Source organism: Cetorhinus maximus, chromosome 8 (assembly GCF_964194155.1).
Source record: "Cetorhinus maximus chromosome 8, sCetMax3.hap1.1, whole genome shotgun sequence".
In the NCBI taxonomy this organism is placed as follows: domain Eukaryota; kingdom Metazoa; phylum Chordata; class Chondrichthyes; order Lamniformes; family Cetorhinidae; genus Cetorhinus; species Cetorhinus maximus.
In genome coordinates this window covers 37,431,340-37,447,664 of record NC_135886.1, presented here as the reverse complement: position 1 = coordinate 37,447,664, position 16,325 = coordinate 37,431,340, and the positions used below count along the sequence as shown (strand labels likewise).

Genomic DNA, 16,325 nt, shown 5'->3' with positions numbered 1-16,325 from the left:
GACCGGCTGAACGAGGTGCCTCTCCAGCTCCTAGGCGTCCTGCTCAAATCTGGTCAGGATTAGAAGATTTGGGGGGCTTCTGCCTGTCCGTGACCTCTCAATGTTGTTATGGCTTGTCTCCTCCCGAAAGGACAGAGGAGCATGAATTACTCCACTCTCTACCTGCAGCACCATTGCAGCCTGGCTAACGCCATCTGAGGAACACCTTGCAGGGCACATCCGACTCATGGCCCTTGAGCTGCCTTTTAAATGCTGTTGTGAATCACGTCATTCTGAAGTCAAGCCAATGTGGGAGCAAAATGCGACAGGGGTAGATGATTCTGGCGGGCAGGCAAGATGATGAGATGAAAATGCATTGAAATTAGTTTCCCAACGTTGGACAGCAGGAAAAGCGGCCCACCATTGACGAGCGGAATGGACCATGGCTAACTGGTTTCATGACAACGTGAAACCAACTTTTGGCCTTCCCGCCATATTGTGTTCCCCCACCCGCCATGACGCTCATCGCCAATGTAGATAGAAAATTCCAGCCTTTGTAGCATTTTGATACAACTGAATGGCTTGCTAGGCCATTTCAGAGGGCATTTAAGAGTCAACCACTTTGCTGTGTGCCTGGTATTCCATGTAGGCCAGACCAGAGATGAGCTTTTTAATTCCAGACTTATTAACTGAATTTAAATTCCACCAGCTGCCATGGTGCACCTCTCCACTGAAGAGTGTACCGAGATGGGTTCCCAGCGTTTTAGCCTGTGCCTCTGGATTACCAGTCCGGTGACATTATCACTACGCCACCACCTCACCCTGAAATGAGTTGATATGAGTCTAGACATACCTCAGATTCAATAATCCTTGCTAAACATTGAATACATTTAACAACATAAGTTATTTATTGATGTGTAAGGTTATTCACCCTGTTTTAATACACCCCTCCACAACAATTCTGCAGCCTGCCATTGTTCTAAATTATTGTTTCTCAAATGATTCCATAGTTTTTGTCCACAACACACTGCCTGGAAGTCCATTCCAAGTTTTCATGACCTTACATGAATAAGGACCTCCTGATTTCAGTGCTATAGTTACTTTTTACTAGATCGCATCTGTGTCCTCTTGTCCTACTCCACTCTTCAGTTTAATTTAAAGTTGTATTCCGCATTAATATTTTCCATACCAATTACTATCATATATACCTTGATAAGATTATCTCTCAGCTGCCCCATTTTCTGTGAAAATTATGAATTCTCTCCAAATTCCCACATAACTTACACTCCTGGCACCAGGGAGGGTGCATTTCCATGGGGATTCTCCTACTTACCTTCCGTAACATTGATGGAAGTGCTTTAGAAACCATATAGGTGAGTGAGAGAAGACCTAAGGATCTTCGCACTTGCTTCAGTGCTTGAATATCTCCTTGTTTCAGAGAGACTAGAATTGGACAGGCACTCAAGGTGTGGCCCACCAAGGCATTATGCAGATCAGGAGCTCTTCTGACTTGTAATCTATTGCTTTGACTATGTAGTTCAATGTTCTATTGGCTTTGTTGATTGCTCTCCTACATTGCCTGGGCCTGTTGACCACTGAGTCTATTAAATTTCATATACATGCACTCTCTGCTGCTCCAGGTAGCAATTTCTATTCATACTTATCCTTGCATCCTGACTCCCTCCAATCGTCTGTTTGATGGCATCTGTAAAGGAATCCAATTATAATAAGGAGTTATAAGATTAAAACGAGTGATTCTCCTATGAAGTAGGGATTAAAAATTAAAAGCAGAATTCCTCTGCTGGACAGGGTTCAGAAGTTCATAAACATGCCTTCGCATAACTGTGTGCTCAAGGACATCAACATCCTGAGGCATAAGGTGGAACTTTGCAGTCCCACCCGCAGCCGGGATCGTCCTGTCCCACTGAAAGTCAATGGAGTTTTGGCTGGGTCGTTGAATCTTCCATGGCAGGTTCCGCCACAATGGGGCCAGAAAATCCCAGCCATAGTATATGGTACATCCTCTAACATAAGGCAGTTCCTGAAAAACATGGATACATCACCCCAGTAAGGCATTGATAAATTGTAAGATACCACAATCTCACAATGGATAACTTTAATTTTTAAGGATGCCCTTAAATCACTTGTCAACTAACTCCATAAAACTGAGTTCTAACCTTAAGAAACAATTGTGTAGCAAGGATATTACTACCATTTGCATCACTCAGCATCCTGTTACCTCAGAGGATGTTGACTAGAACAGAAGATGTTGTCCTTCCTGCTGGTCCAGCTCTTTTATGGTGTAAATATTATAACCACACAGTAGGATTTTTAGATTTGTTGGATTCACTGCGGCATCTCTGATGGTAAAGGCAGTGTAGCGCTGATAGTTCTCCCCTTAATTGGGATAGAGGTAATCACTAAACTCTGTAGCTATCTACTCAGGGATTTAAGTTAAATACTATTTTAAATGCTGATGGATATCTTAAATATCTCTCTGTAACGTTATTTAGACTTAAAACTTGGATTCTATATTAGAAACAAGATTATACTTTCCTTTTCTAGAAATATCAATGTTGCAATTGACTTTCCCATCAAATATGAATTACATGTATGGTCCTTTAATAAATTTTTATATAATTTAGAAAATATATTGTCTCATATAGTCTTCCATATCTAAACTCAAGAACCCATCTCCGTATAGTCTTCAGTGGAGAGGTACATTATTGAGGACAGATGCCTGGACCCCGTATAATATCCGTATTGTTCTGACTTGAGTTGGCCCACGTCGGTGGCGGCTGCGGCGAAGGGCGGTGAGCCCCGCAAGGCATCGAAGCAGTCACTGACCAAAGTCACCAAGAAGCCGCCCAAGAAGCGCAGAAATTCTCGCAAGCAGAACTATTCCACTTACGTGCACAGGGTGCTGACTCAGGTCCACCCTTCCACCAGGATCTTGTCCAAGGCCACGAGTGTTATGAATTCCTTCATTGTCGACATTTTTGAGCGCATCGCCTCTGAGGCTTCGCACCTCATTCACTTCAACAAGCGCCACACCATCTTGGCCAGAGAGATCCAGAGCGCCGTCCGCCTCATGCTGCCAGGGGAACTGGCCAAACATGCTGTCTCCAAAGGCACCAAAGCGGTCACAAAGTACACCAAATCTGTTTAGGTCAATCATTCTAAAGATTATAATTTGACTGGAACTTGTTTAAAAGGCCATATGGAGGTTGATAATATTCTCTGCTGGATCCTTTCCTTCAGGGAGAGTTAGACCAGTTTTTTCAGACCCATTTAAGTGTCTCTCACATCTGTTTTTCTCAACCTTAAGTGAGAGTGATCATCTGAGGAATACGCTTAACCAGGAATAGTCCAAAAAAAAGGGCTAGGATTATAAACCATGCCATATTATTCTGCTGCCTTGTGGAATACCCCACCCCAAACCCATGTGTTTTTCCCCCACCCTTCCTGTCTGCAAAGGCCTCCTAAAAATATTCCCTTCGGCCATGCTCTTGTTATCAGCAATCGATTCATTTTACTGTATTTTTTCCTTTCTCTTGATCGGCATCCACCGTTGCCCTCTTCTCTGTAAAGTCACTCTATAAATGGAATGTCACAGAAGTGTAAGTTGTTTTGCTGTATTCACCTCATAAAACAATATACCTTCATGATGACTCCTTATTGTCAGATCCCTTATTCGACTGGGTCATGTCACTTGGTAAATTTGAAGACATCACAACTCACCCAGAAATTCTGCCCACTTGTTGTACAGAGAATCTAATCTCCAAGCACCCATTAAAATATGTGGATGTGGCAGGGCAACACACTAATGGTTGGGGGCTGCTCGATGGCACATGATTGTCCCTCCCACTTTCAAAGACGGACAATGGACAGACCCTCTCATGCCTGTAAAAGTTTGGTTTGACCATCAGTGTCAGGAAGATAAATGTCATGGTTTAGGATGCTACCATGCCGTCATCTATCAGCATTGACAATGTTACACTGGAGCGTGTCAATAGCTTCAAATAACTAGGCTCCACAATCACCAGCAATCTGTCACTTGACGTTGAAATCAACATACTGCAGGTGTTATATCCAAGCTGAGTAAGAGAGTGTGGAACAATGGCAATCCGACTGAGAACACCAAACTATGAGTCTATCACGCTTGCATCCTTAGTGCATCCCTCTGGTGGTGAGACATGGGAACATATGTTAGGCAAGAGAAAAGGGTGAACATTTCACCACCGCTGAAATGATCCTCGGCATCTCTTGGCAGCACAAGGTCACCAACTCAGAGGTCTGGAGATTGTTAATTCCATCAACATGCACTCATGGCTAAGCCAACCACATGTGCACTGGCTCAGTCACATTCGTCGGATGGATGTTGACGTGTACACAAAGACCTTCTGTATGGTGAACTGGCCACTGGGTCACAACCTTCTGGGTGTCCACAACTCTGCTGCAAGGACACCTGCAAGCAAGATATGAAGATGGCAGACATTGACACTGACAACTGGGGGACAGTTGCTGAGATGCGTGAGATCTGGAGGCTGACTATTTGGAAAGGCATTAGAAGAGGTGAACAGAAACGAAAAGCTCAGCTGGCCGAGAAGGAGGCCCAGAGTTAACAAAGGCCAGCGAACTGTGTAGCTTCTCAGGCCACTGTCTTCCTCTGCAGCGAATGCAGTGGAGACTGTCATGCAAGAGTGGGGCTCCTGAGCCACATCAGCGATGCTTAACACAGAAGTGACCACTACGGCGTAAATCATTGTTTTACGAGACAGAAGTTCACCACCACAACTAACCCATTAGTTGCTACTTCCATTAATCCTTGTAGACCTGTGCAGATGATTGAACAGTCGTAAATTTAGAAGTCATATATTTTCTTTCTTATTAAGGCTAATTTAGATTGTGAGTTCACTTAGACTTCAGGAGTCTTCTGAAAGTTGGCTTGTCAAAGCAATGAAGAGTAACTAATATTTCTGCTGGAAGCTCAAATTCATTTGAAAAGGCAATCTTCTGAGACTCATACCTCCATTGATTGGTAACATGTGGGCCAGCAGTGAGGTATGACGAGTTCAAAAACCATAATGGGGTAGAATTTATACTCAGTATAATCATTCCCCAAAGTGAGAATTGGACATGTGAAGACAAGGGAATTGTCCAAACCCCATGCACACCTCTACTGCACTGCACCCCCCTCAACAAACACACACACCACGCTCCCCCCAACATCATGATTTTTCTAACAGATTTTATATTTATATAATTTGCTCGCATCCATATAAATAAGAGTTTAATTTTGCTTGAATGCTACATGCCTCAAGATATTTCCTGATCTTTGAGCAGACCAGAGTTACTCTCATCCATTCACATCAGATGTTAAAGCTATGGTGTAATCAGAAGGCTATTAAGGAAATACAGATATTTTTAAATAAAAACATTTAATGGAATTTGACTAGTTTTTCAGAACATTTTTGGTTAGATTTGCACTTATTTTTTGGATTAGAACATTGCGGGATATGTTGCTAGACAAGATGTCACAAACGATTGTGTATTGGAAATAGAGGGTGGAGTTTTCCATTCCAAGACGAAGTGCTGTAGCGGGCGGGTTTCACAGTGCATTTTCTGCTGGGCGCTGGAGCGGGAAATCACGCTCGATGTCACACTCAGAAGCTCATTAATTATGCTTCGGCGAGTAGCTCTCCAAATCACATGGCAGGATGCTGGTCCGGGCACCATATTTAAATGCCAACTGAACACAGGCATTACTCTCAGCAGGCCAGTTGTGTGCAGGAAACTTCTTGATATGGCTCCGCCGAAGAAAAAAACTGCTCCCAGGTTCAGCAATGACTCCCTTGAGGCCCTCATCCATGGAGTCCACCAGCACTGGGATGTCCTCTACATGAGGGATGGCTCCAGGAGGCCCACCAGCCTCACCTCACTGGCCTGGGAGGTGGCGAGGTCAGCTCGTCAGGCACCTGCCCAAGAAACGCCATCCAATGGAGGAAGAGGTTGGATGATCTCATCCACTCCGCCAGGGTAAGTCAACCTTCACTGACTCCAATCCCACAGCCTCATAATGGCATCATGCACCCAAAGGGTTACACTACTCAGGGACCTCACACAATATTAGCAGGGCAGACATCAGCACTGATTCTCTCACGGGCACTTTAACATCACTAGCATCTCATTGATCATCCTGCACAAACTCCATCCTCAGCCCTTACTGGGGAGGGCTCAGAACACACAGCAGGCATGCATGCTTCTCAACCTCTCCTCCATCTCTTCTCATTACGTTCTATTCCATTTATCTTCACACAGACCAAGAACACCCACAACCGGAGGCTGATATTCCAGGTGGGAGAAGTGTTGGCAGACATTCAGGAGCTGTCCCAGTTTGCGGAGGATGCCGCTGAGCTGGCAAGCGAAGACAAAGGTCATTCCTATGGGGAAGGGGATCAGACTGTCCCAGCAAGCCAGCACAGAGGAGCCCTCCATGAGTTCATCACATGCTGATAATGGCAGTGACATGCAATGTTGTATTCTGCCTGGTTATGAACTCAATCTATCTTCTCTTACAGGCACCAGCAGGCTCAGACAGAGTTCCAGACCAACCATAAGCCCCAGGCCCTAGGCCACCTCAGAGGAGGATGCATCAAATGAAGACCCGTCAATGCAGTCACTTTCACCCTCCACCAGCGGAGAGATACATGCCCCTGTGGGTCATGGATCTAGGTTAGGCTCAGGGACATGATCTGGGGAACAACTCACTGACATCCAGTTGGAGGCAGTGACAGCTCAGGTCTCTGGGACTCGGAGAACTGCTGGAGAGCAGACACCCATTGAGTCCGAGTCAGATGACGAGCCTCTGTAAGCAGCCATCTCTAACATGCTCCCACTCGATGATCACCTCCCATTCATGTGAGTCATGATAGTTACTCGACCCTTGTGTTACGTCAGGGAGATGTGTCAAACTCTTTACTGGAAGTGTTTGCAAAATGCATTAGAAACCTCTACTCCGTACAAGACAACATGAAGTTAGATGTGCTCAGTGGCCTCAGACAGTTAGCTGTAGTTGTTTCTCATAATGTGATGGCTGTCTTCATTGATAGTGCCAAAGCACAGGACCAGCAGCCATGATGGTCTCTCCAACTCTGCATGCATCTCAGTGTCTGCTAAAAGTTTCTCATTAAGGTGGCGATGACTGCATCAAGTCCTTCGATGCGATGTTTGTGCTGTTGTGCCATCTTTCACTTCCCAGAGAGCACGCATACAGGGTTCACCACTGACCTTTCCAAAGATTAGGGCCTGCTGAATCAAGAGGGATGAAGGTGCAAGTCCCAATGCTGAACTTGCTCTCAACGTTACTGGTTGCAAAGGCCTTTCTGGCATGGCACTAAGGGAAATGAAGAATGTGGCCATGTCCCATTAGCCATCTTACTCTTCCTGGAATCTTGTGGCTATCAGCGTGGCATGGGCAGGCCTTCCATATCATGCTTCTTCGATGGCATCCTCACGTGGATCCTAACCCCCATCTCCGAATTCAGTTTCCTGCCCTTTCTGCCCGAGGAGCTCTCAACCTCCACCATGTCTCCCTCTGGCAATATGATCCACCACCTCTCTTGTCAAGCTCAGGCATTCTCTAGACAAGAAAGTCTTCTTCAGTAGACCCTTGGTTGTGCGAATTGCCTCCATGAGATGTGTCTAACCTTCTTGTTGTCTGGGTCTTGCTGGGGTGTCCCTGGGCCATGGACCTGAGGCCAGGCCTCCTCCCAAATCTGGGCTAGGCAGCGCTGGGCCCTTCTTCTCAATTGGATCACTGCCATCAAGAAGGAAGCATTGAGTGCAGGCTCCATTATTCAATCCTCCTTTTCCCTGTGGACTGATAGATGCAACAGATTCATGAATACTGGGCAAATATAGTAGACCTCCCACTCGCTAACAGAAAGCCATTGTCATGCCCTGGAGCTGCATCTGTGCTACTAGGTTTTCGCTGATACAGCCTTGCAGCTGAGGTGCAAACTCACAGATCTAGGTGACCAAGATGTCAACCCTGATACTTGACATCTCAATATCACAGAGGTTGGAAGAGGTTTGGAATTCATGAAATGTGCCATCTTACCAAAGGCACTCCTGCAATCTCTGACCTGGTATACTGGTCAAGCTCACCTTGCATTTCAGCAATGACTGGATGCCCTTTGGCCCATTATCCATGCAAACTGGAGAAAGCACACTCAAGGTTTTCATTGGTGATCTGGCAATTATGCAGCAGATGTGCTCCCTTAGTTGCCTGCATTTTCCATTCTCACATACCTCTCTGTTAATGCTCAAATGGAGCAACTATATTGTGAAGCCAATGACTCCTGCAGTCTGTCATTAAAGCCTCGCAAAATGCAATGGCTCCAATTGCACCTTCTCAAGGAAGTTTACCTGTTTTCTCTCAGCTCTTACTCTGCTTCAATGTTGTGACTCTAAGCAATTTGAAGATGCCCCTTGAAAGGGCCCCTTAGTCTAGCCGTGGGCCCCTCCCACACTGCCTCAGATCCTTCCCGTGCAGGTTCTTCTTCAGTTTTGATTTTAAATTGCACAATAACTCCAGGGTTTGTGGTGGTGCTGCATTTCTACTTTGAGACCGGCTTCAACAACTCCTCTGTCAGTGTTCGGGTCCCTCCAATCTTCCTGGAACCTCACGATGCACAGGATGGCCTCCCTCCCGTTAGTCTCCAGCCTCTCCCAGTAACCCTGGATCCCATTGTAATTGTGGTGGACATTTCAGCCCTCCCCACTGAACTCAACGCTGTTGATTTCCCCATGCCCCATGTGGACCTCATCCCTCCTCATCTCAAGGCTGTGTGCATGGTCACATACAGAGGGGAACCCCACCCTCCCATCCAAACTCTGGGAGCAGCCCCTCCCATTCATACAGTTTGATTCCAATCCACCTCTTTCTGTGTCTGTGTTCTAGTCTTCCATGTCAGGCTCCAGCTTCCCCACCCTTGGTCTCCCCTCAGCCTGCCATTGACCCCACCCCACCTCCATACCCCATTGCCTCCATGTCTCTGTCATCCTTCCCCCTCTCCAACCCCACAATACCCCATTGCCCCCATGTCTCTGTCATCCTTCCCCCTCTCCAACCCCACAATACCCCATTGCCCCCGTGTCTCTGTCATCCTTCCCCCTCTCCAACCCCACAATACCCCATTAATCCCCATGTCTCCGTCATCCTTCCCCCCTCTCCAACCCACAATACCCCATTAATCTCCATGTCTCTTTCATCCTTCCTTACCCCCACCCCACAACCCCACCAATCCCTGGTTTCAATCCTGGTCTCTGTTTCAGAGTGCAGCCCTGCCTGAAACCCGCAGCACACACTGAGTGCTGTCCTCCCGAGTATGGAGGCACCCACTGTGAGCAGACCAACCTCACACCCCCACCTATGTGGTGTAACACCGGCATTGCTGAGAAACCAAGGCAGCGCAGTTGCAGGGAGACTTTGACTGTTGCACTCACCTCAAAGTCACGAGCGAACTGAGGGCGGACAGCTGCACACCACTTGTGATTTAGATCAGTCTAACTTCCTGCTGGCATGGCACATAATTGGGACAGGGAGCGTGATTCCAGCAAGTGCGTTTTTAATGAGTATTCATGACATAGTAATTCATGCAAATTGTATTCTTGACATGAGTCAATGGAAAATCTGACCCACCATCAGCCTGCCATGAAAGTGATGAGTGCAAAATTCCAAATTGATCTCCCACCAGCGGAATTCCGATTTTTGGCCTCTCTCTGAATTTTCCGCTCCCACTCACCACGAAATCCACAGCTAGCAAGACCAGAAAATTCCACCCAGAGAAGCTGATTTATACAAAAGATCCGAGAAGCAGACAGATCCTTAATTTGTAATGTGGTTTTTATGAGCAATTTTCACTCCACCTTAGGAAGTACTGGGATATCTCAGTGTAAGCTACAGAGTTCGATGTCACTTGACAAGTCATTACAAATTTAATGCTGGGGGTTACTTTGAAAGCACACCAGTCACAGTATTCCATGCTTAATGTGGAAGGTGACCGGTGGGAAATTACATGAGTCAGCACCCTAAAGCTTGTTGCTGACAACATTTAAAATGATGCAGCCCCTGCACTAGATATTCATCTCTTGTGGCTAAATAGGAGTTATTTCAGGAAACCCAACAATTCTAGTGCAGCATGATGTTCTTGAGCATGAATTCACATTTATGCCTTGGGTAACTCAATTGCCTATTGTCTGCATTATATTTACCTCCCCAGTAGAACTTAGCAATCGTTAATTAAAATATCAAGTGTACACAATTTTCCTGTAGACACAGGCAATCATGTGATGCTCCTTTCACATTTTGCAAGTAACCAAATAGCTACTTAACAATATGACTGAGGAAATGGGTGATCATTCATGTGTGAAGAATTGTGTGTAAGTGCTGGTTTACTTATAACAATTATTCATACGAGCATATGAACTAGGAACAGGAGTAGGCCACTCGGCCCTTCGAACCTCCACCGCCATTCAATAAGATCTGATTGTAACCTCAACTCCACATTCCCACCTAGCCCCATTAACCTTCCACATCCTTGCTTATCAAGAATCTATCTAGCTTTGCCTTAAAAATATTCAGACTCTGCTTCCACCACATTTTATGAAAAGGAGTTCCAAAGACTTAGGACCCTCTGAGAGAAAAAAATTCTCCTCATCTCTGTCTTAAATGGGCGACCCCTTATTTTTAAACAATGACCCCTAGTTCTAGATTCTCCAACAAGAGGAACCACCCTTTCCACATCCACCCTGTCAAGACTCCTCATGACCTTAACTGTTTGAATCACATCATCTCTTACTCTTCTAAACTTTAGCAGATACAAGCTTGGCCTATCCAATCTTTCCTCATAAACCAATATGCTCATTCCAGGTATTAGTCTAGTAAACCTTCTTTGAACTGCTTCCAATGCATTTACAGCCTTCCTTAAATAAAGAGACAAATACCATACAAAGTACTCCAGGTATGGTCTCACCAATGTCCTGTATAACTGAAGCATAACCTCCCTAATTTTGTATTCAATTCCCCTCGCAATAGAATATAACGTTCTATTAGCTTTCCTAATTATTTGCTGTACCTGCATACTAACCTTTTGCGATCCGTGCGCTAGGACACCCAGATCCCTCTGCATCTTAGAGTTCTGCAATCTCTAACCATTTAGAAAATATGCTTCTTTTTTTATTCTTCCTATCAAAATGGACAATATCACATTTTCCCACTTTATACTCCATTTGCCAGATCTTTGCTCACTCAATTAACCTATCCACACCGCTTTGTAGCCTCTTTATGTCCTCTTCATAACTCAGTTCTTATCTATCTTTGTATCATCATCAAATTTAGCAACCATATCTTCGGTCCCTTCATCCAAGTCATTTATATAAATTGTAAAAAGTTGAGGCCCCAGTATTGATCCCTGCAGCACACCACTCAGTACATTTTGCCAACCAGAAAATGACCCATTTATGCCTACTCTGTTTGCTGTTAGCTAGCCAATCTTCTATCCATGCCAATATGTTACCCCTACACCATGAGCTTTTAATTTCCACAATAACTTTTGATGTGGCACCTTATCAAATGCCTCCTGGAAATTTAAGTACAGTACATCCACTGGCTCCTCTTTATCCACAGCACATGTTACATTTTCAAAGAACTCCAATAAATTGGTTAAACATAATTTCCCTCTCACAAAACCATGTTTACTCTGCCTGGTTACTTTGAATTTATCTAGGTGCCCTGCTATAATGTCTTCGATCATTTTTGGTCATTTTTCACAATGAAGACTTGGACATGAGCTTCCCCAAAAAAGCTCATCAAAAAGGGGTTGGCATCTTTAGACAGTTCCAGGCAGTGGATTGGTATGAAGATGAGTTGTCTTTAAGTGCGAAATAGTGTTACAATCCTGGACCAGATCCCCAAGACTTTCGTGTGATCCGGTTAGGGGCCAATAACCATTTGTTTAAAGTAGACAAAGTTTGAGATTCAAGACGCCTGCTAAGAGAATAAAGCCACAAGATTCCATGAGTTTTGAACAAACAAAACTATACTATGCAAGGTCATAACAAAACAATTTACAATATCTATCGTATAATCTAACATTCAGGGTTGATATGTGGTACATGTAAATTAACAGGCAAACTCTGGTTGAACACACCACACTGCACAATAAATGACAGATGTAATCAAGCCAGATTCCACAGATTTCTCAATAACCCACCCAGGTGTCAGTAAACAATGTGAGTCAAATAATCTCATTGAAGCTCTATCTCCCTCATGAGGGACTCCAAATTTTTCACATACCAAGATAAAACCTCTGAATTCTATCAATGCTGCTCCAACTCGGGCTTTTTCAAAGACTGCATGCCTCCCAGTGTTTCAATCTCATCTCCCGAGTCTCCTGTCCCCTAGATTCCTGAGTCTGCCCTCCAGCCTCTACTTACTGGGTCATTGTGAGCTTTTTAATAGCCAGCTAGCTTCACTGGGCTGGCACTGCCCCTGGATTTCACCAAGTTTCAATCTCTCCAGCCGTACCAACAATAAATGGCTCCCAGGACTTCTTCTGAGTCCTAACCCTTTCCAGCAGGGAGCCAGTGACCTTCCGCCACCTTTTCAGCTCCCCAGGACTTCTCCTGTGCCCTAACTGCACCGAGTTATCCAACAACTCCTGGGACTTCTCCTGAGCCCCAACTACACAGAGCCAGCTAACAGCAACACTTTTGCTGCCTGGAGCCTGCGAACAGCAACACCTTTTTGGTATGGCCTTTCCCCTGCTGCAGAACACTCACTCCCCTAGCAAAACACACAGATACATTGAAACCCTGGGACTTCCTTAAGCTCCAACCATCTCCACGATTATGTAGCCTTCCAGGGTTCACTGAGTGCTTTTAAATTAATTGTAGCTCCAACTCCCAAAACAAAATAAGTCTCTGGGCTGCATTTCTTTGCTAGCAGTGTAGACACCCTGTCTCCAATTCTCCAGATAAGTAAGCCCACCTGCTGTTTTATGATCTCACATCACTAGCTGTTAACCTCTTAAGTCAACATGGCCCCAGCCTTTTAAGTGTAATAGTCCTCGGGCTGCTTTAGTTGCATTCATCCCATTTTCTACAATCAACTTTAGTCTTCCCAGAGCTAAACATTACCTCTAAAATGTTACTATGAACCATGAACTAGGTATTGATAATAATAGGAAGATGGTTTCTCAGATTGCCCAAACATGTAATTTGTTAATCATGTCTGATTATTCCGAAGGTCATTTGATTGGTTCTGTGGGGTTGAGACAGACCTTTAAAAACCAGAATGCAGAAAACAAGGTGGAATTGAACAACACAGGCAGTGAAAGGGCCAAGCAGATGCTGTCGACTGGATTTAGGTAACGAGCTTCTCGGCCGACGACTGGAGCTCGTGTTGGCTCTTTTAGAGAAGGTCCACCCAATTAAGTGCCACTAAGGCAATTAACATGCCTACGGTGGGCCTTCCCCCAGGATCAAAAGGCCCACAGAGGAAGCGCTGCACATCTGGAGCTGTCAGCCAATCAGAGACCGGCAGCTCTTTTCCACTCAGCAGCACCATGAGGGAGGTGGTGACTGCTGCTGTTACAATGCCCATCTGAGGCTGAGGATTGAGGAGAGACCCAGCCACAGGTAAGTGATGGCAGGAAGGGGATCAGGGAGTGGGGTTTGTGGGGAGGGGCGGGCAGGTTGACAGCAAGGGCAGAGGGTGGCTATCAACAAGCCGCTCCCTTCCCAATGCCAGATCCCTCGACCAAGCACTGAGTGCCTTTGAATGGGGAACCTTCCTGGGACCACACAAGCAAAAAAAAGCAGGGTTTTCTTGTCATGCTGCCTGCATGGTGAGCCCCCAGCCCGCTGCTGGGTTAATACCAGTAGCAGAGGGATGCAGCCCTTAAGTGGGCATTATTTGCCCACTTAAGGGACACAATTAGCAACAGGGCAGAAGGCGTAGCTAGGGTGGAAGTGGAAAGGTGGCAGAGACATTCCCTGCCACCCGTCCCACCTGTTTAAGTGTCTTCCCGCCACCAAACTTACCAGAAGGAAGGGCATTAAATTCTGCCCTGTGGGTGCAAGGAGAGAATGTGAAAAATAAAGGGAGAGCCTTTAAAGGAGGTGCAGGAGCAGAGGGACCTCGGTGTATATGTACAATGGTCATTGAAGATGGCAGGGTGTTGAGAGAGCAGTTAATAAAGTACATAGTATCTTAGGATTTATTACTAGGGGCATTGAGTACAAGAGTAAGGAGGACATGTTGAACTTGTATAAGACACTAGTTAGGCTGCATTTGGAATACTATGTCCAGTTCTGGGCACCATACTTGAGAAAGGATGTGAAGGCATTGGAGAGAGTACAGAGGAGATTCACAAGAGCGATTCCCGGGATGAAGAACTTTAGCTATTAGGATAGATTGGAGAGGTTGGGATTGTTTTCTTGGAGAAAAGAAGGCTGAGAGGAGACTTGATAGAGGTATTCAAGATACTGAGGGCTATGGACAGGGTAAATAGCGAGAAACTGTTCCCACTCAAGAGAACATCAGGAACTAAAGGACACAGATTCAAAATAATTGGCAAAAGGAGTAATGTGATGTGAGGAAATTTTTTTTTCACCCTGAGTAGTTGGAGTCTGCGACAAACTTCCTGAAAGGGTGGTGGAGGCAGATTCAATCGAGGTATTTAGAAGGGAATTGGATAGCTACCTAAAAAGAGAAAATGTGCAAGGTTACGGGGATAAGGCAGGGGAGTGGGGCTAGGTGGAATGCTCTTTCAGCGAGCCAGTGCAGACTTGATGGGCCGAATCACCTCCTTCTGCACTGTAAAGATACTGTAATTTCATGTTGTGTTAATGACCCACTAGAACAGGCTAATTCTGGCATGCTCTTCATTTTTTGTAAAAGGATACGAACAGATGTATCAATTATATCAGGTGAACCTTGTCAATCATAGTGCTCTGGGATTTCAGGAGGATATAGATGGGCTGGTCAGATGGGCTGATCAGTGGCAAATGGAATTTAATCCGGATAAGTGTGAGGTGATGCACTTGGGCAGGACAAACAAGGCACGGAAATACACGATGAATGGTAGGACCCTCGGAAGCACCGAGGATCAGAGGGACCTTGGTGTGCATGTCCATTGGTCCCTTAAGGTAGCGGAACAGGTAGGTAAGGTGGTTAAGAAGGCATATGGGATACTTGCCTTCATCAGCCGAGGCATAGAATATAAGAGCAGGGAGGTTATGCTGGAACTGTATAAAACGCTGGTTAGGCCACAGCTAGAGTATTGCGTGCGGTTCTGGAATCCGCATTATAGGAAGGATGTGATTGCACTAGAGAGAGTGCAGAGGAGATTTACCAGGATGTTGCCTGGGCTGGAGAGTTTTAGTTATGTGGAGAGATTGGATAGACTGGGGTTATTTTCCCTAGTGCAGAGGAGATTGAGGGGGGACATGATTGACGTGTATAAAATCATGAGGGGCTTAGATAGGGTAGACAGGAAGGAACTTTTCCTCTTGGTGGAGGGATCAATAACCAGGGGCATAAGTTTAACGTAATGAGCAGGAGGTTTAGAGGGGATGTGAGGAAGATTTTTTTCACCCACAGGGTGATGGGAATCTGGAACTCACTGCCTGAAAGGGTGGTAGAAGCAGAAGCCCTCATAACATTTAAGAAGCATTTGGATGTGCACTTGCAATGCCATGGCTATGGGCCTAATGCTGGAAAATGGAATTAGAATAGTTCGGTACTTGTTTGACCAGCGCAGACTTGATGGGCCGAAGGTCCTTTTTCTGTGCAGTAGCCCTCTATGACTCTATGGGTACTTTGTTAACTGTGGAATAAAGCAGCTTCCAATTCAATGAAAAATTTGCCTCACCAATGTAAATGCCTTTGGATATATTGGAGGAAAATGATTGTTTAACATGCAGATCTGGTACAAAAACAAGAGAATTTCATTGTTACACTGTGGGTAATGTCCACACTCATAAACATAGGGTAATGGGACTCAACTTTGATGAAAAATAGGAAACCAGATTAGTTAAATGAGTGGTTGACATTAAGTAGATAGATGTGGTAGATCTGCATTCATAACAGATCATCTCTCACTAAGATCAGGTCTCTTGGCAAACCTAGGGGGCAGAATTTTACGACAGCGGGATTTTATGAACCCACCGAAGTCAATGGGGATTTTAATTGCTCGTCGCATTTTACGGCCCCGTCCCTGCCGAAACGGGGCCATAAAATCCTGCCCAGGTGGTTTATCTGTCGACTGAGATCTTCA

At 45.3% G+C, this 16,325-nt stretch overlaps 1 protein-coding gene across 1 annotated transcript; it reads left to right on the top strand.

Annotated features, from left to right (window-relative positions):
• Positions 1-1,962: 1,962 nt before the first annotated feature.
• Positions 1,963-3,148, top strand: LOC144684082 (histone H2B type 1-L-like). The gene is made up of 2 exons (XM_078547798.1): positions 1,963-1,994; positions 2,758-3,148. The coding sequence occupies exons 1-2, from the start codon at positions 1,963-1,965 to the stop codon at positions 3,146-3,148; spliced, it is 423 nt and encodes a 140-aa protein (XP_078403924.1).
• The last annotated feature ends 13,177 nt before the right edge of the window (positions 3,149-16,325 follow it).